Here is a 24170-nt window from a genome sequence, read left to right on the forward strand (position 1 = left end):
CCTCTGTCCATGGGATTTCCCAGGCAAGAATACTAGAGTTGGTTGCAATTTCCTTCTCCAAGGCATCTTCCTGACCCAGAGACTGAACCCACATCTCCTGCATTGACGGGCAGATTCTTTACCACTGAGCCACCAGGGAAGCCCTCACTTATATAAGGGCAGAGATTAGAGAAATCAAGACAGTAAAACTTGAGGTGCCAATGCACCTCAATGGATTACTGATGCTCGTGTTAGGATTTTAGAAGGCAAGAAACAGAATAATTCAATGGGTAAGCTACCTATTTTTGGCCCTCAGTTTCCTCATTCTGCAAAGAAGAGGTGATAAAAGACCTCATTGATAGGGGTAATGTGTTCAAAGTGCTTGTCACCAAGCCTAGTTGAGAGTGAGCTTTTAGGAAACAGGTACTGCTTGCAACTTGATTTTATTGAGCAGACACCATGTTTAGTTTTTGGTAACACTGGAAAAGAAAATGTAGTTGATTTTGTGATTAAGTGTATTTTAGGATGTACCACCTATTTATCTCAAAATGTATTTGTGATTAACTCTTCATCCCTACCTCTACCTACTCCTCTATCTTTCCCTTTCTGTTTCACAGAAAAAATTATGACCTCAGCATCCAAAGGAATTCTCCGCCCATTTTTAATTGTCTGCATTATCCTGGCCTGCTTCATGGTGTGTCTGTTCATTTACATCAAGCCCACCAACAGCTGGATCTTCAGCCCGATGGAGTCAGCCAGCTCAGTGCTGAAAATGAAAAATTTCTTCTCCACCAAAACTGGTGATTTTAATGAAACTACTATTCTGATTTGGGTGTGGCCATTTGGGCAGACCTTTGACCTTACATCTTGCCAAGCAATGTTCAACATCCAAGGATGCCATCTCACGACAGACCGTTCTCTGTACAACAAGTCTCACGCAGTTCTGATCCACCACCGAGACATCAGTTGGGATCTGACCAATTTACCTCAGCAGGCGAGGCCACCTTTCCAGAAATGGATTTGGATGAATTTGGAATCACCGACTCACACACCACAGAAGAGTGGCATAGAGCACCTGTTCAACCTGACGCTGACTTATCGCCGCGACTCAGATATCCAAGTGCCTTATGGTTTCTTGACCGTGAGCACAAACCCCTTCGTGTTTGAAGTGCCAAGCAAAGAGAAGTTAGTGTGCTGGGTTGTAAGTAACTGGAACCCTGAGCATGCCAGGGTCAAGTATTACAATGAGCTAAGCAAAAGCATTGAAATCCATACCTATGGGCAAGCATTTGGAGAATACGTGACTGATAAAAATTTGATTCCTACCATATCTACTTGCAAATTTTATCTTTCCTTTGAAAACTCAATCCACAAAGATTACATCACAGAAAAGCTCTACAATGCTTTTCTGGCTGGCTCTGTGCCTGTTGTTTTGGGGCCATCTAGGGAAAACTATGAGAATTATATTCCAGCAGATTCATTCATTCATGTGGAAGATTATAACTCTCCCAGTGAGCTAGCTAAGTATCTGAAGGAAGTAGACAAAAACAATAAATTATACCTTAGTTACTTTAACTGGAGGAAAGATTTCACAGTAAATCTTCCTCGATTTTGGGAATCACATGCATGCTTGGCTTGTGACCATGTGAAAAGGCATCAAGAGTATAAATCCGTTGGTAATTTAGAGAAATGGTTTTGGAATTAAAGTTTTCCATCATTTGCACATTTGGCAAATCATTTTGATGAGATATTATCCAGGTTTTAAGGATGAGAAGAGACATTATTCTGCTTTCATGTCATAATTTATTTGTATCACTCTCTCGGGTGACATGTATATTTTGATGGAGATTTTTAAGAGCGCAGCATCAGCAATCACTCCACTTGGTTTTAAATTATCTTATATATACCTAATTATGTGCACTGAAAAATAATTTATTATTCTCTATCATTTGTAAACCTCTTTTTTTCACATTTTTGTTGTTATCTCTAATGTAACTGTGATTTGATTGTTGCTCCTACACTGAACATTTGTTTCATCCACTTGGTGAATGAAGACACATATCTTCAAATATGAAATATTTTCATTAAACATTATCATCTCTAGTTCCAAGTTGGCATAACGAAGCAAAGGAGAATCAATTTGTAATTGAATTCTAGCCTCTTTGACTTTGAACAATGTATAGCTCTGTCTATTTGATCTGTTTTCCACCTGTTTGTTATGTTTGTGAATGCAGAATTATTCATGTAGTGAATAAGCCAGAGAGTGGAGCAGAACTGTTCTCTTCAGGAAGTTGTTAGGCTTCTCGTTTATTTTCATTAAGTTGACTTGCAAATACGGTCACTTGTTCTCATGATATTAAGCTAAATTACTTAAGTATTTTTAAATATCCAATTTGGGGCGATTTTTGGTGCCTGGGAAATAATCCTAGTAACACTTAAGAAAAGCTAAGATAGTTTTCTTCCTGATCTTAACACTCATTATTATAATAAAACAAATAATCTCATCAAATGACAAGGGAAAAGGGTAAGTGTAGATATGTCATGTTTATAAATGGTACATTTATGTACAGTTTCTAACATATCAATTTAAAATTTTTTTTCCAAATGCCCAATGTCTAAAACATTTTCCTTATACCATATGGACATCTAAATTGACATAATATTTTAGATGTTTGTCCTATTATTTCAAAAGAGCCTAAATAAAATTAGGGCTTCCCTGGTGGCTCAGATGGTAAAGAATCTGCCTGCAATGAGGGAGACCTGGGTTTGATCCCTGGGTTGGGAAGATTCCCTGGAGAAGGGAAAGGCTGTCCACTCCAGTATTCTGGCCTGGAGAATTCCATGGACGGTATAGTCCTTGGGGACACAAAGAGTCATACACAACTGAGCAACTTGGCTATAAAATTATCATCAAGGTGTTAAGTATAAAATGTTAAACACAATAAAGTGGGAGTCAGTAGGGAATACATGCTAACACAAAATGAGACCTCAATGCATATTTGTTGAATTAATAAATGGATGACATTCAATGTCATCAGAAAAGCTTTGCTTATTCCAATAAAGAGACAGCTGTAGTCTAGAGTTGCTAACTTGAGATGATGTTTTATATCCATTTTTGTAATTATCCATAAATGGTGATATGACCATCACCCTCAGGCTTTTACAGAACCAGAGTAAACTTTCATTACACTAGGTTTTTAGAGAATTCACCCCTGAAATTGCCGTTGCTGCACAGTGTTTCTCCTCCATAAGGTTAAGGACTGGATATAAGCAGAGAACAGTAGATGTGAAAAGATGGGACTCTAAGAATTCTCAAAGAAAGCATTTCCCAAAAGAGTCTTTAATGACTTTATTCCAGTCAGATCAAAAACCCATCAAAAGTGTTAGAATGTACTGATGACATATTTGAGTCTATTTGTGACTTATTCTAATAGTCCTCTACATCAGTAGAACTCAAATCCACAATTTTCTACATCAACTGGAAGATAGACAGAGAGGCAAATTTGAATTCAGAAAGTAGGAGTTTATGTCCAACAATACAGTCTGACTTGTGAGGAAATGAGCTCTCAGTACCACTAGAAGGATTTGAACAGAGGAAAATTACTGCATTGGTTGAAGACCTGTTTGATCTTCAGGTTCATTCTTTTACCCATGATTGAACAGGCTCCCTGTGTCAGGCAAGGCCCTAACCAGAGATAAAGATGAACAAGGTACCATCACTGCCTTAAAGGAACTTACCATTAAGTCGAGAGATAAGGAAAACTTCCTTTGAGTCTATGTTTAGGCACATATTACTCTCAATGCAGTTTATATGAGTCACTGCTGATTTAATGAAAATAAGATAATAAATTTCTCCAACTGTAGCTATTTGACCAGTTTCTGAGCCACAAACTTTGTTTATTCATTTGACCCAATGGAAGATGCCTGTCATATTATCTCTTATAATTGGATAGCATCCAGAAATGGCATGTCTGTGTAGATGCCCTCCTAGATAAGGAAAGATTTCCACCCTCATTTATTTCATCATGTTCAGATAGATTCAAACATTTGTTTACATTGTTATATTTTTGACCTACTAAAAATTGTAGGGATCTAAAAAGAATGCATTACTAATAATTACTTATTGTCAACTATGAGTTTGGTCTCTTTCTCAGTCTGAGACTATAATTATATCCTGATAATATGGCTCAAGCTAAGGCAATAATACTAAGTGACTAACTAGCACATCTATATATTAAAAATCCATCATCAAATTTCCAAAGAATAAGTTTTCTTAATTTGAAGTGCCAAAAATGAATGAGTCAACTTCAGTTCTATGTTCATTGATCAATGGGTTTTAGGACTAGAGGAAATTATAGCAATGTTTACAAGTAAATCCCTTCATTCTACTTATGAGGTAACTAGATTCAAAGATAATATTTATTTAAGACATATGTTCACATACTGCACACACACACACACACACACACACACACACACATACACACACACAAACACCCCAGAGCTATATTGACATAGCCAAGATTAGAATTTCAAAGTACTATCTCCCTCAGTTCTGTGTTCTTTTTCATCATATTCTTATCACTGAAGTACATCTCAATTCTAAAAATGTGAATATCTTATTGGTATTATTAGGAGTTGTAGAATGTTATACTCTATGTGGAAGCACTTTGACTTAAAAAATATATTTACATATGGTCAGTAAAACATGGAACTTGTTAGAATTCTTTCTGGTTCAAGTATCTTAGGAGTTGAGCATTAGCAGAGGGAAGTAGGCTTTCACTACATTTTAAGTGAAATGCAACCCTCAAGATGGTGACTATTTCTCTGCTACTTCTTTAATAAATCCTGTGGATTGCAATACTTTTTAAGCATATCTCATGGTGAAAGATAAAGATTTGGTAAAACTGCTGGTTATAAAAACAAACTTGCCAGGAGGTAAACTGAATATAAAAAAAAAAAAGTCCACTCAAAAAGTTTTATTTAAAAATATCAAAAATCTTTTACTTTCAATTATCTAAATATTTAAATGTTATTCACTATAGGCCTTACTAGTAAAGAAATATAAATATTAATTATTATAGGTTGTATTAATAAGAACATGTACTTAATTCTCCAAATCCAGGAGTAGGGCATATCTGGAAAAAAAAAAAAGACAGTCATAGTTTATGACAGCCATAAATTTGACAACATGAAGTACAAACTGAAAAGAATTATCTAAATAAGAAACCACTATCCACTTAAAAATCATATATTTACTACATAAATTCTGATAATCCCAGAATGTATAGAAATGCCTTCTGTTGTGAGGGCTTAGAAAGCTCAGAGCATTTGAGGTATAAATTAACCAAATATTTAGAAATTATTTGCTGAGCCTTTAAATTCCTGCCTTCATTTGGGGGTTAAATATGAAAAGAATTGGAAACTATAGTTTTGAGATCTTTTTGCCTACCTATTTTCAAACTAGATTCGATGAGTCTTGAGGTAATCATCCATAAAATGTCTTTGTATGACTTAATTACAAAAACAAGGCTTAGATCCTTACATTATGACTTTATGCTTTATCATATCTTTCAGTGCCCTTAAACTCTGATCTCGTTTAAGGGAATTTCTTAATACATTAACTATAATCAAGCTGTTAAACACAATAAACTTTAGGATCTAAAAAATAAATCCAGTGCCTAATATACAGGAGGGTCTCAACAAATATTTGTTGAATGAATAAACATGGCATTAGAGAACATGCAAAATATTTTTTTAAATGTGATGAGTTCCGGCTTCTTGGTACCCACCTGAGGTGATATACTTATTTCATTGGTCAGTTTGCTGCCTGAATGCAAAAGAAAGACATTTTAAGGTCTTTCTAGTCTTACTGCATTCTACGACCCCCAAAGAAGTAACAGTGCAAGAAAGATTAAGAACTTGGAACATATTGACATTCTTTTCAAATATTAACATACTACCTGTTTCTAATAGGAAGAATAATTAGTTTTAAGAAGAATATACAATGCAAGCAGAATATAAAGCAAGTTTCTCCCAAACTATGCTTGTGAGAAATATCTTTCTTTCCTCCCTAACTGCACTTTTTTTAATATCACAAACATCAGTCAATTAAGATGGTATTTTTCTTTCCTGGTGTCTCTCATCTAGAGATTTTGTAACATTTTACAAATGGGTAAGCTCCACTACTACCAAAAGTCTTCTTCCTCTCAGTAATTCATATTGAATGAATTCATATCCATAAGCATTATATAAAGCAGTTTACAGCATAAATGAACCACTCCAATATTCTTACCTGGAAAATTCCATGGACAGAGAAGCCTTGTGGGCTATAGTCCTTGGGGTCACAAAGAGTCAAACACAACTGAGCACACACGCAACGCATCCGCAACATAAATGAGACTTTGGCTGCTAAATCAGAAATATGAGTAGTGCTAGCTGGGTTATTGGTCCAAAAAACTATAATTTGAGAAAACCACTTAACCTCTCTGGACCTTGCTGTTTGTAATGTTCCTTTTACCTCTGTTACTGTCTCATCTAAGATCTAAATAGATGTATGTGTGTGTTTGCAAATGCAATTCCAATGACCATTATAAAATAATATTTTAAAGGTAAATATTCCAAGAGATTTGCCTTTTACTTCTCTGAATAGGTATTTAAAGTATAAAACTGATTATTAATCTAATATTTGGAAAGAACCCTAATCCTGTGCTTGAATATAGCAAGTGCTCAATTAACTAAGCCTGCTTCTTTTAACTCTTTCCTCATCTTAGTTCTCTACCTAACTTCCTTTGCAATTCATGTACTCACTATTCTCTGAGACCTTAATTGCCTGCAGAAAAATAACCATATATTGGGCATTATTTTAAAATATTTTAGATTTTTCTATACTATCCACATTCTTACCAGAATAATGTAAAATTTTTTTACTGATGCAAAAATTTCAAGGAGGTAGTGGACCTGCATAGTCAATTCCCAGGTGACAGTAAAATAGGGGAGCTAATTTGAGTAAGCCAGGTTGAATACATCTGGACAATTGAGCTACTTTTTAAACTCATGGCTAATATACATTTATTCATTTGACTTAAATTAAATATATTTTAAAGAAGAATTTTAAAAGAACCTCTCAAACAGTAGCTGCCTTTGTCAATATTAGTGAAAAGCCTGGTTCCTGGGTCACCTGACTTAGAAAAACCAGAGGTATTTATGAACAATACTGATTCCTAGGTCCAGCTAATGCAATTGGAATCTCTTCATGTAAGTTAAAAAAAATGCTTTCAATGCATGTTCTAAGTTAGATTGTTCCATGCTATATTTTGTGAGCCATCGTAAGACAATGGTTCTCCAACACACACATGTCTTTGGAACTTCATGAGAGTCATTTTAAAAAGTGTTAATAATGCAGAGCTTCTGATTCTCTGAGTCTGAGATGGGAGCTGAAATTTGTATTTTTAAAATCTCCCCAGATGGTTCTGATACACTCTCGATTTTGAAGTCTGATTCTTAGCCACCTCTTAAGTGGGAAGTATTCTATTGCTCAGTTGATAGGAGCTATCACCTTTCTTGAGTTCACCTGGAATCTTTCAAATATGTCCGTAAAGTATTCATTCCTCTACTTCAAGATCCAAAGCATTGTCTGTGCCTAATTATTCCATGCAGGGTCTCCACAGGTGATGCCACCTCTGGAAGCCACCAGTCTACACCAAAGACATAAACAATTCTTGGCCTGGAGGAATTAGTAGGATAAGAAAAGGTTAGGATAAGAAAAGGTTATATATCTTGGAAAAAACCTCTCATTCTCTTTCTGGGTTATAACTTCATGTATATATTTTGCAATGAAAGGACTAGACTATCTGATTACTAAAATTCTTTATAGCCATAAAATCTTAAGCTTCTGTGATCTGCTTATCTGCTATATGTGTTTAAGAGACACATAAAGGATAAGCTTTCCCATATTCCAAAGTCCTTGCTTGATGAGTAGAAAGTAATTTGCAATTGGAAAATAGTAGCAAGGTATAATGCATAAAATCTTTTAATTGAAGTATAGCAAATTGATTTACAATAAGAGATGAAGATTCAATTCCTGGATTCATTCAATTCCTGGAGGAGGGCATGGCAACCCACTCCAGTATTCTTGCCTGGAGAATCCCATGGACAGTGGAGCCTGGTGGTCCATAGGATCACAGAGTCAGACATGACTGAAGCAACATGGCATGCATGCATACATGTAGTAGATGATGTACAATATAGTGATTCAACATTTTTATAGACGTATGCCATTTAAAGTTACATTACAAAATAATGGCTATCTTTTCTTGTGATGTACACAATAAACAACAAGTTTATATTGTACAGTACATGGATTTTTGATGACCACAGATTTATAGTTGAATCTTAGCTCTTCCATTCACTATGTGCAATTTATATGACTTCTCTTAGCCTCAGATTTTGCATGTGGCAGTAACATGCATGTGGAGATAACATATTCCTGATGTTTTTTTAGTGTGTGTGAGGACAAATGAAATGATATTTAAGTGACCATACAAGGCGTCCGATTAATACGGTTTGGGTGACTCAGCAGTAGAGAAACTGCCTGCAGTGCAGTTTCTGGATTGAGAAGATCTCCTAGACAAGGAAATGGCAATCAACTCCAATATTCTTGTCTGAAAAAGTCCATGGAGAGAGGAGCCTGGGGGGCTACAGTCCATGGGCTCACAAGAGTCAGATATGACCTAGTGACTAAACCACCACCACCACTATAATGAAAGATCATTGTGGGGAATCCAAAATTATTTCCGCAATCTCATTTCTGAGACTCTGAAAACATTAAGAAGACAGTGTATAAGAATCATTGCAAATTTAAGGAAGCCAAAGGAATACTCTTTAGGAGAGGTGAAACAAACAGTGTGGAAGTGTGCATCCACATTTTCTGTAATGCATGGGGTGGGGGAGCTGACAGTCATAGTATGTAGGCATTATTTGCATTACTAAACATACACATAATTTCTTAAAATCATTGTAACCCAAAGCAAACCTAGTTTTCTCTCCATACTTATGAACAATCAGTAAATTAATAGTCAATTTACCTGGCATGGCTCAATCAGCTAATGGAATATCAGGAAGATTCTCAGAGATCATTATCTGGTAAGGAAAGGTGCCTAGAAATATTCAACAACTTGACTTAATCGTTCATTTCAATTGTCCAGTAGTGTAGCCACAGAACTACAAGTTAGGAAACAGAATCAAGTCTCTACTTTTCATAAAGTTTTTTAAAAATGTTAAAAGATTCCTTTAAAATATTAGGGTATACATTCAATAAGCAGGAATATATTTGTTTAGTGGTGCAGAAATAAAATAATTCTTAGCCAGAGTGTGCTTAAGACTCCTCTAATTGCTAGTTGCATAATAAAAAGAGTTTTGACATGAATAATCTCAGTTGTTTGTGTGCACAATTTCTAAGTTGTACTATAAGAAAACAAAAACTTAGACTTAAGGAAAATTTTTAATGTGTAGAAAAATGATATTCAGAATAGTATTTTTAAGTAGTTTCTAGTTGTATTGCTTTAAAAAGTATTAGAAACATTTATCATTTCAGATACATTAGAAAATTTCAAAAACTGAATTAAGTCATTTTTCTGAGTTTTCTGGCAACCAATTTGTTGAATTAAGAGTATATTTAAAAAATGTTGTTAGAGCTTGCTTAAATCTCATTGTGAAAAACATAAGTTTTATCTGAAAAATTTTAAAAGCGATTTCTACACAGAGGTATATTAACAGTGGTGGCTTTCTACACATGACTGCATTCCATTTTGATTAATGAGTGCAGGAGATGGGAAAGCAGGCTCGGCAGAAACAGTACCCAGCCTAAATTAATAACCCAGTACTACTCATTATGCAAGAAATATGTGCCAGAGTTACAACAGCGCATCCCCTGACCTCAGATGGGCCTCATTAGCCACCTTTGGTTCCTCGGATGAGACAATCCTGAAGATGCCATCCTCATCCAAGGCAATTTTGCTGGAAGAGAGCTCACTATCATCCAATGTAGGATATGTGTCTCCAGGGACTGTAATAAGATCAGGCCTTTCATACACTGGTTTTCAAAAGCTCTTGAGCAAAATGAGAATATCTGGTTGTCTGTATAAAACTGGGAGCAGAGCACTTCTTAGATAACAGATGACATATCTCACATATTTTACATATTTTTAACATAATGAATCCATGGACAAAGAACATCAAGAAAACAAAAAGTCTCCTTTAGCTTGTAGATGTTCTATATTCAAATCAATAAAATCTCTTGCCCTGGAAGATTAGCAAACTATGTGTAATCCATTGGAAATAGAGACAGGGGGAAAAAAAAAAAAAAAAACTGTGAAAATAGCACCATGCCTTTTAACTCTTAAAATAAAAATTTAATCTCTAGAGCAATCAGTATGATGGCAGCCTTCACAAATAATGTATCTATTTGTGTGTCTTCCCCTCCCCCTCCACCCACCCCATTCTTTTATCTTTCTCCTTTTTTTTTTTTTTTTCTGGTTAAGGTTGGGTTCAGCAGGAGTCAAGGTTAGTGGAATCATTGTAAATTTTTTCTATAAATCTTGTGTCAGATGAAGGTAAGAAGTAATGTTTGCTGGAGAAAATGCAACTGGTCAAAATTATTTGAATGGAATTATTGAGATTTACCATCTTCATTGGAATACTGTGGTTTATTCTGAATCCAAAACAACTTGTGTATTATGTTTTTAAAGGGAAAAAATAAAGAGCTGGCAAGTCTGCAGGTAGACTGAAGTTCACAAAGCTCAAAAAGGAGAAAAATGATGACAAGAAACAAGGAAAGGAAGAGTGAATTAAGGATCAGAAATCAAACTCTAGTTTACACTATCTATTGCATAATTCGCTAGCTTTTCTGAGCCACAGATTTCTCATCTGTCAGCCGATTTCAGTGGACTTTACATTATCATCCTCTGAGAAGCTCTTGCAGATTTTAATTTTTTGATTAGACATCCTGATTTATTTAGCCTGGCACAGGACATGAGCTGTAATATATTTGTCTATAATTTTTCTTCTTTTCTCCCTGCCCCGTTCCATGTGGTCATGTGGATGCTCAGTGAGCCATAAGAGTGAAAAAGATAACAGGCAATAACTAAAGAGCTGCTAAAGAAGAAAGCAACAATAGAGATGTACAGATGAAGAATAGGGATTCTATGTACTTTCTCTTACCTAATATCCTCAAGAACACACATAAAAATTCACCCATATCTAACTTTTTTTAAATGTAGTTTAAGTATAACTTTGAATAAAATGACATATACTCAAGTAAGGAGGTCAAACTATCATGCTGAAACAAAATGTGCCAATTCTAGCCAATACGTGACTTGTAAGGGTCAGTAATCCATAAACTATCTGGATGGTAATTGTGTACTTTATTCATGTAATGTGATTTTGCACTATTGTATTGTCATATTTAAACAGACTCAAAAACACCCTGAAACCTAAATGCCAAATGTACAGTTTATAGGTTTGTGTTATTTCTGATAAGGATTTAATTAAATTGTGCTAATAGTTGTTTAAGGCTGTTAACTTTCTGTATGTGTATTATTGCCATGCAGACCCAATAGGGTTGTTGTAAGCACACTAATTGATCATGTGAATTTTGTAGATAAACTCATACATTGATCAGAAATCACTTTTCTACTTATTTTTTTGTAGAGTATTTTTCCACACTTGAAAAAAACATGATTATTTTATATCAAACATCAGCTTTTCTTTAAAATCTTATTTTAGTAGCCAATGCATGCTTGAAATTAGATGTGCTAGAAATTATATGACAATATTAAGGTTCTGTTATATTGGGTGAAAAATGCATGCCATTAGTGAATCACACAACTTTGGGGGAGATTCACACTGACAGCTCACCCACAGACTTCATCTCATTCCGTGTGCATGATTCACGTTCTTTCAAAAGTCCTTTTTAAACTTTAGAAGTGAAAATGTTACTCTTGGTGTGAATAAGCCCATAGACAATGCTACTTTGCTTATTTTCTAACTTTGCAGTGTATTGTGGTAAATTCCACTCCTCCCAATTTTCTTCTTGGAGTTTCTTGTTGGCAATAAAATACAACAAAATCACTTGCTGGCAAATGATACAATTTACTGTATAGCATTTTCCTATAATAAAGCATGAAAAAAAAATCATCTCAATTCGTTCCATACTATGAACACAATATTCTGGCAGCTTTTTCTACAATCAAGAATGGTATGTCTTTTTTTGACACTGCCAAAATCAGTACTACTGCCAGTGAGGCTATTTAAAAAAAAAAAAAACTTGAGGCCTGATCTGCACAACACTAATTCGGGCAATAACACAGAACATCCAGGCAGTGTGGACAACCAATCAGTGTAACTGATAGGAGGAAAAAAAGATAAACCCAGTCTTCTCCTCAGTAACTTGGGTAAAGAAAAAATGTGAATTTTGGCTGCAAGACCAAGCCTCTGCATGCTGATAATTTGCAGTAGTCCATGTGAGCAGAAATTACTCCATTCAGCAAAGTCTTATTTTTATTTTTGCTTTTGTGTTCTTTTTTCAGAAACTATGCCTTTTGAAGGGCTTAATTCCAAACTGATAATAAATGTGGACCAACAGCCACCAACCATGCCCAGTGAAATTAGTTATTCACCATAATGTGGTAAGGCTAGAACATAGCACTTAGTGAATTAAACATCAAGGTAACACTTATCCTGTTGGAAGTTACTTTCATTGCTATGTTATTAAAACAGTGGGGATCCTATTTATACATTTATTTATTTATTTATTTACAGACATTTGGTTCATTCAGGTTATTTTAACAGCTTCAGTGAAGTTAGTATACTGGTATGAAAACCTGACTCTAGCTACTATTCCAAGTGAAAATCTTGCAACTGAGTCTTGCTACATCTTGGAGTCAAGCAGTAATCCAAATGATGAGTAATGAGTCCCAGCAATGTGGAGGCCAGCTTCCCAGACCAGGATGTTGTATGTTTATGACATTTAGCAAACATCAGTCTGGGCTCTTAGTTTGCTACCATACTGTTCCCTATATTGATTCAACCTGTAAATAGCATAACACATTATGGCAGCTAAGCAAATATGTTAATAAGCCATGAGAGGCAAAATGCCATTGAAGATCTGTATATTCAGCTATTTGGAGAACTTGTGTTTTCCACAAATTAAACTGGAGATGTCATTTGAGATTTTCTTCCCTTAAAAATGCCATTATAATTTGGATTCCTTGCCATTGATGTCTTTCTGGGCTTATAAATATATAATGTAATTGCTATAGTTATAATTTTGTGAAATTTTGTTTAGCAATTAATAGTGACTTCAATCTGTGCTATGATCCCCAGGCAGAAATAAATGTATAAAAGATTTGAGCCTGTATATGTAAGCAGAAATCTCTTCAATCATATTTCCTATATTCAGTGTAAGTACTTCACTGATTTACCACTAGAATTATTCCTTGGATGTGTAAATAATGATGTTCTATTCAGGCCTAATGAACTCTGTACTGTGAATATTTAAAATAAAAAGAATTCAATTTAAATGTGCAATACTTACTGCTCGTTATTTATAATGCTCACATTCAAAATCATTCATTTGAGGAAATTTCTTTCCACTTACATTAACATCTAGAGTCCCTGAATACATTGAAATAAAATTTAAAAGCTAAATAAATAAATCTTACAGCTTATACATTCATTAAAAATACTAAATCAAAAAAATGACATGAACCTCAGCAGTACTCTACGGGGTGAGTAGATCTTGTATGAGTTTGGATGCCTAAATGTGAAGAGAACTAACGAGCCTCTTGATGAAAGTGACAGAGGAGAGTCAAAAATTTGGCTTAAAACTCAACATTCAGTAAACGAAGACCATGGCAACCAGTCTCATCACTTCATGGCAAAAAGATGTGGAAACAATGGAAACAGTGACAGACTTTATTTTGGGGGGCTCCAAAATCACTGCAGATGGTGACTGCAGCCTGAAATTAAAAGACACTTGCTCCTTGGAAGAAAAGCTATGACGAACCTAGACAGCATATTAAAAAGCAGAGACATTACTTTACCAACAAAGGTCCATCTAGTCAAAGCTATGGTTTTTCCAGTAGTGCAAATCCAAAGTCTGCAGATGACTGCAACTGTGCAGTAGTTTGAACATTCTTTGGCATTGCCTTTCTTTGGGACTGGAATGAAAACTGACCTTTTTCCAGTCCTATGGCCACTGCTGAGTTTTCCAAATTTGCTGGCATATTGAGTGCAGCATGTTCACAGCATCATCTTTTAGGGTTTGAAACAGCTCAACTGGAATCCCATTACTTCCCCTGGCATTGTTAGTAGTGAAGCTTCCTAAAGCCCACTTCACTGCACATTCCAGGATGTCTGACTCCAGGTGAGTGATCACACCATCGTGGTTATCTGGGTCATGAAGATCTTTTTTGTATAGTTCTTCTGTGTATTGTTGCCACCTCTTCTTAATATCTTCTGCTTCTGTTAGGTCTATACCATTTCTGTCCTTTATTGTGCTCATCTTTGCATGAAATTTTCCCTTGGTATCTCAAATTTTCTTGAAGAGATCTCTAGTCTTTCCCATTCTGTTGTTTTCCTCTATTTCTTTCCACTGATCACTGAGGAAAGTTTCCTTATCTCGCCTTGCTATTCTTTGGAACTCTGCATTCAAGTGGGTATGTCTTTCCTTTTCTCCTTTGCTTTTCACTCCTCTTCTTTTCTTGACTATTTGTAAGGACTCCTCAGACAATCATTTTGCCTTTTTGCATTTCTTTTTCCTGGAGATTATCTTGATCACTCCTATACAATGTCATGAACCTCTGTCCGTAGTTCTTCAGGCACTCTGTCTGTCAGATCTAATCCCTTGTATCTATTTTTCACTTCCACTGCAATAATTGTAGGGGATTTGATTTAGGTCATACCTGAATGATCTAGTGGTTTTCCCTACTTTTTTCAATTAAGTCTGAATTTTACAATAAGGAGTTCATGATCTGAGCCACAGTCAGCTCCTGGTCTTATTTCAGCTGACTGTATAGAACTTCTCCATCTTTGGCTGCAAAGAATATAATCGATCTGATTTTGATGTTGACCATCTGGTGATATCCATGTACAGAGTCCTCTTGTGTTGTTGGAAGAGGGTGTTTGCTATGACCAGTTTGTTCTCTTGGAAGAACTCTATTAGCCTTTGCCCTGCTTCATTTTGTACTCCAAGACCAAATTTGCCTGTTACTCCAGATATCTCTTGACTTCCTTCTTTTGCAGTCCAGTCCCCTATGATGAAAAGGATGTCTTTTTTTGGGTGTTAGTTCTAGAAGGTCTTGTAGGTCTTCATAGAACTGTACCACTTCAGCTTCTTCAGCATTACTGGTTGGGGCATAGATTTGGATTACTGTGATAGTGAATGGTTTCCCTTGGAAATGAACAGAGATCATTCTGTCATTTTTGAGATTACATCCAAGTACTGCATTTCGGACTCTTTTGTTAACTATGAGGACGACTCCATTCTTTTAAGGGATTCTTGCTCACAGTAGTAGATATAATGGTCATCTGAGTTAAATTCACCCATCCCAATCCGTTCTAGTTTACTGATTCCTAAAATGTCAATGTTCTCTCTTGCCATCTCCTGTTTGACCACTTCCAATTTACCTTGATTCCAATTTACCTTGATACCTTTATTGTTCTTAACAGCATCAGACTTTACTTCCATCACCAGTCACAACTGCAACTGGGTATTGTTTTCCCTTTGGCCCCATCTCTTCATTCTTTCTGGAGTTATTTCTCCACTGATCTCCAGTAGCATATTGGACACCTACCAACCTGGGGAATTCATCTTTCAGTGTCCTATCTTTGCCTTTTCATACTGTTCATGGGGTTCTCAAGGCAAGAATACTGAAGTGGTTTGCCATTCCCTTCTCCAGTGGACCATGTTTTGTCAGAACTCTTCACCGTGACCCATCTCTCTTGGGTTGCCCTACACGGCATTGCTCATAGTTTCATTGAGTTAGACAAGGCTTTGTTTTATGTTATCAGTTTGATTAGTTTTCTGTGATTGTGGTTTTCAGTCTGTCTGCCCTCTAATGGAGAAGGATAAGAGGCTTATGGAAGCTTTCTGGAGGGAGAGACTGCTGGGGAAGCTGGTGGGATCCAACATTCTCTTGTCAATGGTCATTCAGCAGAAAGTTGTAATTTTGGAGTTCTCACAGGAGAAGATGAGCACAAGGCCTTCTACTCTGCATTCTTGGCCCACCCCTTGAAGGAAGTAATAATGTCAATTCTATATAAAATCTTCTAGATATTGAAGAGAATATGTTCTTGTTCTTGACTGCGGTGATGGGAAGTGTATACATATTTCAAAACTTATAAAATTTTATACCATAGATTCATGCAGTTTATTGTATGTCAATTATATCTCAATAATCCATTTTTAAAAGGCTTAAAAATTTACTTGCCCAATAAACAATAAATAGAGAATTTTTATAGGAAGCTGACCAGCATTTAGTAAAAATGCAAATAAAGGAAATATTGAAATATAGTTTCGTACCACTCATAAATTTTGAACATAAAAGGGTCAAATAAATACTGACAATGTGCTGGCAAGACAAACATATTTATGTACAGCTGATGGAATTCTAAACTTTTCACCCACTATAGAAAACAATACTGTAAAATATATAAGCTCCAATAAATAGTTTTATTTATCTATAAAGAAATATTCATTTATTCTGTAATCTTTAGTTTTATCAAAGTGCTAAGATAATGATTTAACAATACATAGCTATTTTGACTAAGATGTTTTCTTCCTTAAGTACGATAGAAAATAATGGAAATCATTCAAATACCAAGCAGTAGGAGAGGCTTCACAAATCATATTTCTGGTGCTTTATGAAACTACTTGTAAGTCAAAAAGAAAAAGAAAGTAAGTAACTGAACAAGTGAAAGCACAAATGTAAAAACTATGAATGTTATAATTACAACTGTTTTAAATGTATATATATATTAATGAGAGAAATGACAAAGTCTGGATATAATATGTCAAAATAATAATAGTTTAGTTTTGATGGGGATAATATTGGTGATTTTAAATTTGTTAATGTCACTGTTTGCATTTGTTTTCATTTTAAAAAGACATTCCACTTGATCTAAATGTTCCTTACAATGTAGGTTCTTTTTCTTAAAAATTTTTAATTTTTGAAGGATTTTTCTGTTAATGAGGACTAATTTGCACTAATTCATCTACGTTCTTTTTTTTTTTCCTAATTTCGTCAAGGATCTTAAGTATAGACTACAGCCTTAGAACAGTGTGAAGCCGTGAACTAGATGATAATCTCATTAACATGACATTTATCAACTGAGCTAAGTGGCTATGAATATGAATGCCACAGAGATGGTGACTAAGGAATCTTCTACTGTGACAGTTGCATTATGTCTTATGCACAAAAATAGCAAGACTAGTGGAAAAAGTAAAAAAGCAATAATGATTAGAAATCTTCACATAGTTAAAGAGCCACAGAAATATGCACCCAGCACCTTGGTCAATTAATCCTTATTGGAGATGTAGGTCTTTGAATGTGTTTGCTTTCAATAGATTCTTCTTTGATTAAAAGTAAAAATTAGTATCAAGATTCAGGGTTTCTTTCTTTTTTTTTTTTTAATTTCTCTTCTTCCCTCTGTTCCTCTTAACAAGTATCTTCACAGTTTCTTCTTCTGCACTTCCAATGTGTGCAGTGCATGCTAAGTCACTTCAGTCTCAGTCGACTTTGTGTGACCCTATGGACTGCGGCCTGCCAGGCCCTCTGTTCTCAGGACTCTCCAGGCAAGAATACTGGAGTGAGTTGCCATGCCCGGCTCCCGGGGATCTTCCCAACCCAGGGTTCAAATGTGCGTCAAGTCTCCTGCGTTGGCAGGCAGGTTCTTTACCACTAGTGCTGCCTGGGAAGCCCCCAGCACGCACAGAGGCAGCACCAAATATCTTGTTTGAATAAAGCAGCCAGTGCTTCTGAAAACCTCTACTGCTACATATTGTAAAAAATTTTCTCTATCTGTGTGGATGTTGTTTCTACATGCCTCGAACATGCTTGCACCCTAGGAAAAATCACTGGCCTATTTTTAAATTGACATTGCCCTGTTTGCTGATCACCTGTAACCCAATTTGTATTGCAGAAATACACATTCAGATAACTTCAGCTTTTCTAGTAGATCATTTATTTCAGCATGCTACAACATAGTGCCTTGTAAGTCTATGGATCCTTTTGAAGACTTCATACAAGTTTCTTAAATCTTGTAAATGTGTTGAGCCTTACCTAATAGGATTGCTAGGACAACATGTGTTTATAGTTAGTAGAGTAATTTATTTATTATGATTATTATTAACTTTTATAGACAAAAATGTGAATTTCTAGGTAAATCAAGCCTATCAGAGCTAAGTAGCTATTTTAAACATTATAATATTAGATATTGATAGTTTTGCATTACATCATGAAATTTAAATTTTGGTTATCAACATTACTAAATTTGCCTTTGTTAGAAATATAATGTTAAAAACAGTTGCTTCTAGTATTTTGAAGAAATTGACTTTTGAGGGGACTGTATATGCGTTAAGCTAAAACTAACATTAGTGTTTACTTACTAATGTGTGACTTAAAGCTATTATTCACAAATTATTATTTAAATGAACCAAAAACCCAATTTGAGAATACAAATAACTTAGAAAACAATGATGAATTCCAATACAGAGTCTAGAATAAAATCTTTACTACAAATGGAATCTAAGTAAACCTGGGCATGTTTACAGAATACTTTGATGCCAAATACATCTCACAAATTAATCTCCTTTAGAGGTTATCATGGAACAAATTCAAGTAAAGAGAAAAAGTAAATAGCATAAAATACAAAGTGGTCACATTAAAACAGAAATACTCACTGCTTCACAAAGCCTGAAATAATTTCAGCCACCTCATCCAATTTCTTCATTTTATAAAATTAGAGTTCAGAAAAATCAAGTGACCTTCTCAAGGTTGTATTGTCCATGGTTGGCATCATCAGTACTAGACTGTTAATTTCCAGTGTTGTGCCCATTTATCTTCCTTATTATGTTTTAAATCAGGTCATATAAGAGAAGGCACAAAATGGAGCATACTATAAACCCATATAGTGCTTCCCAGGAGGCTCAGAATCCACCTGCCAATGCAGGAGAGGCGGGTTAAATCCTGAGTTGGGAAGATGCTCTAAAGGAGGAAATGGCAACCCATTCTAGTTTTCTTGCCTGGAAAATTACATGTACAGAGGAGCCTGGCAGCCTGCAGTCCATGAGATTGCAAAGAGTGACTGAGCACACACACACAAAAACCCATATATATCATTGTCAAGGCCAAATGTTAGCTATAAGCGAAGCACAAAAGACATTTTAAAAAGATTTTTTTAAAACTCTCTATTGGTTAGGAAATCAGTTATATTCATGAGTGTTAGTTGCTCAGTTGTGTCCAACTCTTCACAACCCCATATGCTGTAGCTCACCAGGCTCCTCTGTCCATGGAATTCTCCAGGCAAAAATACCGGAGTGGGTGGCAATTCCCTTTTCCCAACCCAGGGATCGAACCCAGGTCTCTTCCATTGCGGGCAGATTCTTTACCATCTGAGCCACCAGGAAGACCATATTCATGATTGGCCAGTGGCAAATTAAAAATTTTATGTACTGTAAGTTGACTGCTATTATTCTTCTTGTCTTTCAAGCTAATTTCAGTCAAAATTTCTTTGTAAATATAATTATGACAAAAGCATAACACCTTAAGTGATTTTTAAAAATTTTATGTTTCAATCAAAACAATTAACCATTCATCCACAGTGTTTAATTATCACTAAGTCTTTATATGAAAGCATGGCTAATATTACAATCTCATTTTATTAGGAAGTATTCATTTCATTCTTTACTACTAAAAAAATCTGTAGAAATTGAACAATAAAGTGATAAAATCATAACATGAATCCAGTCATCTTTTAGAGCTGGCAGAGATGTTAGAAATTACTGAGTTCTAGTATCTAATTTATTAATTAAGAAACTATCACCCAGAGATTATTCACAGCTTTTGGGCTATTATGGTGAGAATGGAAACACAATTCTTAAGTCTGGCTCATTCTTTCCAGAGATGTGAAAGTGTGAAAGTGTTAGTCACTCAGTTGTGTCCGACTCTATGCAACCCCATGGACTGTGGCCCAGACTCTTCTGTCCATGGAATTCTCCAGGCAAGAATACTGGAGGGGGTATCATGCCCTTCTCCAGGGTATCTTACCAACCCAGAGATCAAACCCAGGTTTCCTGGATCACAAGCAGATTCTTTACTGTCTGAACTACCAGGGAAGCCCCCTTCCAGAGATGGTTCAAAATATTTTAATACATGTATCTGAAAATCTAGAGCCCCAGGATTGGGTTCTCAAGTTGATAACTGCATCAGACATAGCCTAAATGATCTTGCTGATAATGTTTCCAAAAGGAAAACATTTTAATCTAACTTTAGAAAGTGTTACAAATAAAAAAAGATTTTATTCGTCTGCAGTTCAGCTTATCTCCACTTCCCAGCCTAAACTAGTTACTGAATTTGCTAATATGTGTCACAAACTAGGTCTCACACTAGGAAAAAAAAAGTCTAATGATTGAAATAAAATGAGAAATGATAATAAAAAAGTGAGGACAGTGGAAATAATTCTTTTAAGGAGACACGATGTGTAGAAAATAAACATTCCAGTTTGGGGAAAGGAATAAATAAATTATGAAGGTGACTGGTTACAACGGATTGAAGAGACACTCAAGGAGCATAAATTACTAGAAACAAAAAAAGAAAGAAAAATTTAACCACAGGCAGAAGGAAAATCTTCTTTCATGCATATAAATAGCTTGGAGGTTTTGGTAGGAAAGACAAATGAGGATAAAGAGATATCTTAAATAAAAGATAAAGTAGGTCACTTTTTACTCAAACACCAGATGGCAAAATCAGTAAGCCTGGGGCTGCCCGTACAACCTAAGGTTCCCAGCACCACAGGCAGGGCAAGATGAGAAAAAAGAATCCTCTATAAATGCCTTACATTATAATTGCACACACATACACACACACACACAGAAATGGAGCAGGTAAACAGATGTGTACGCCTTCACTTTCCTAACATGGAAGACATTTCCTTTGGATGGTCTCTTGTTACAAGAACTCTCAAGAGAATTCCCATCCACCTTCTAATGCAGTTTCCTTCCTCATTAATTTTGTCCATCTTCTCATGGACTAGTTCAAAAGTCTGAAGTGTTGCCCATGTTCTGGTAAATTAGTTCAAACCTATCAGTGTCACAACACACACACAAAAAAAAGAATCAGTAAATTTCATTAATGCATCAAGATGAAGACACAACATCAACACTGACAGATATCCATCTTTCTATCACAAACTCCCTTTTAATTTTAAAGATGAGTATTTAATATCATAATTCAACCATTACTGGATTTGGAATAGCAGGAAAATAATTTATGTTTTCAGAGATATAAATAGGGGGTTATTTTTATACTATATTTAATTTAGTCATTAGTTTTAGAATTAATAAATATGTATTTTGTCCAGGTGTTTACTGGTATTATGGCAAATTATAATTTGCGTACTTACGGATTGTCTTCAGGTGCAGGCAACAGGATAAACAACTCAGATACCACAAATCCATTCCAGATTGCTCTAGAATGTGTGTGCTAGTAGCTCAGTTATGTCCAACTCTTTGCAACCCCATGGACTGTAGCCCACCACTTCTTCAGCTCAGGTGGCCTAGGGTTTACAAATTTATCAGAAGAGATAGCTTTCATCATCTGTCATCATATATCCCTGGGAATGCAGAGCACTTCCCCATCTTATTCATTTTCTTACAAACAACCCTGGACAGTAAATCCAAACAACTCATTTTCAAATGAAGACACTGAAGTGTCTAACAGGAAGATGTGTATAGATTCCACAAGTCAGCAACAAAAAAGATATTAGAAACAGTCTCTTGATCGAATACATTGCTTATATGCTGATACACAATACCTCATTCAATGACTCACATTATCCAGTATGTGGTTGAGTTTTTCCATTTATTTTTGATCTAGTAACCTTGAGATTTTACGCCACTTAAGTTTTATTACTTGGAAATTACATCTAATTTATCTTCACAAACATATTGGAATTGAATAAATGTAACATAAATCAGTAATCAGGTGGCTTTAAGACTGCCTTTTAATTAGACCTGGGTAATTTGTCTAACAAATATATCACTGTGCAATCAAATTAATGTATACAATAAATTCTAAAGTGGCTCTTCTGCCATTGGAAGACTGTAAAGCATACTGAATACCAAGTAGTATCCAAGTGTTCCCTGGGCTACAGATTTTCTGCTATGAGAATTTTTTTCTCATCAAGGAATTATAACTAACTCAAGTTACACACATCTTCTCCCTGTTGCGTGAGTAATCCAAAGCAACAGTATGACCAAAAATTTCCCATGTAGAGATTTAGTTATGCTTTCTGCTGTTAATATCTTGCCCAGCCCACAGATCTTTCTATTGTTAAAAATTCTCAAGGGCTTATTCATGAGCCACCTCAAAGAGGTTCTTTGTCAGCCAAATCAGTAGACCTGACAGAGATGATGATAGAAGCTGGCACAAGGAGAAAACTGATCAATGCCCCCCCCTCTTGTTCAAAAGACTCCAATACAGAGACAAAAGTATCCAATAAGTTAACCCTTTCTGAACACAAGAAACTTCATAAACCTGCAAAAAGCAAGGGCATAGAGACAATGAGCAGATCTGTCTTCAGCTCTCAAATGTGTTTGCAATCTGACTTTTCATCCCTCAGAAACATCTTCCATAAAATGGACTTAATACTGGTGTCTTTCAGTTCAGTTCAGTTCAGTTCACTCACTCAGTCGTGTCCAACTCTTTGCAACCCCATGGACCACAGCAGGCCAGGCCTCCCTGTCCATCACCAACTCTTGGAGTTTACTCAAACTCATGTCCATTGAGCTGGTGATGCCATCCAACCATCTCATCTTCTGTTGTCCCCTTCTCCTCCCACCTTCAGTCTCTCCCAGAATCAGGGTTTTTTCAAATGAGTCAGTTCTTCACATCAGGTGGCCAAGGTATTGGAGTTTCAGCTTCAGCATCAGTCCTTCCAAAGAATATTCAGGATTGATTTCCTTTAGTATGGACTAGTTGGATCTCCCTACAATCCAAGGGACTCTCAAGAGTTTTCTCGAATACCACAGTTCAAAAACATCAATTCTTTGGTGCTCAGCTTTCTTTATAGTCCAACTCTCACATCCATACATGACTACTGGAAAAACCATAGCTTCGTCTAGACAGACCTTTGTGGGCAAAGTAACATCTCTGCTTTTTAATATGCTGTCTAGGTTGGTCATAAGTTTTCTTCCAAGGAGCAAGCATCTTTTAATTTCATGACTGCAGTCATCTTTGGCAGTGATTTTGGAGTCCAAAAAGTCTGTCACTGTTTCCACTGTTTCCCCACCTATTTGCCATGAAGTGATGGGACCAGATGCCATGATCTTAGTTTTCTGAATGTTGAGTTTTAAGCCAGTTTTTTCACTCTCCTCTTTCACTTTCATCAAGAGGCCCTTTAGTTCTTCTTCGCTTTCTGCCATAAGCGTGTGTCATCTCCATATCCAAGGTTACTGATATTTCTCTTGGCAGTCTTGTTTCCAGCTTGTGCTTCATCTAGTCCAAGGTTTCTCATGATGTACTCTGCATATAAGTTAAATAAGCACAGTGACAATATATGCCTTTTTGTACTCCTTTCCCTATTTGAAACCAGTCTGTTGTTCCATGTCCAGTTCTAAGTGTTGCTTCCTGTGGTGATGTCTTTCACCACAAATTAATAACTCAGCTCTGTTCTTTAAACACTTTCTTCCCCCAAATGTTTATGCTATTATACTTTATCAGCTACTAAAAAAAAAAAAAAAAAAATGTGTTCGAAGTTCTGGAAACTTTCTTTAAAGAATACTACTTGGCTTTGTCTTCTTGTATTCAGATAAATGGCATTCTTCTTCCAGAGGCTCTGGCACAGTCACTCAGTCAAGTCCAACTCTTTGAGACCCTATAGACTGTAGCCCACTAGGTTCCTCTGTCCATAGG

The 24170-nt window shown here is 35.8% G+C and overlaps 1 protein-coding gene across 2 annotated transcripts in view; it reads left to right on the forward strand.

Moving 5' to 3' along the window:
• Positions 1-1697, forward strand: part of FUT9 (fucosyltransferase 9) — a 107837-nt gene extending 106140 nt beyond the window's left edge. For both annotated transcript variants that reach the window (XM_043439663.1, XM_043439664.1), the window contains exon 2: positions 597-1697. In XM_043439663.1, the coding sequence (XP_043295598.1) occupies positions 605-1684 (1080 nt within the window). In that variant the 5' untranslated portion in view covers positions 597-604 and the 3' untranslated portion in view covers positions 1685-1697. The remainder of the gene's footprint in view (positions 1-596) is intronic.
• The last annotated feature ends 22473 nt before the right edge of the window (positions 1698-24170 follow it).

This window comes from Cervus canadensis, chromosome 20, assembly GCF_019320065.1.
Source record: "Cervus canadensis isolate Bull #8, Minnesota chromosome 20, ASM1932006v1, whole genome shotgun sequence".
In the NCBI taxonomy this organism is placed as follows: domain Eukaryota; kingdom Metazoa; phylum Chordata; class Mammalia; order Artiodactyla; family Cervidae; genus Cervus; species Cervus canadensis.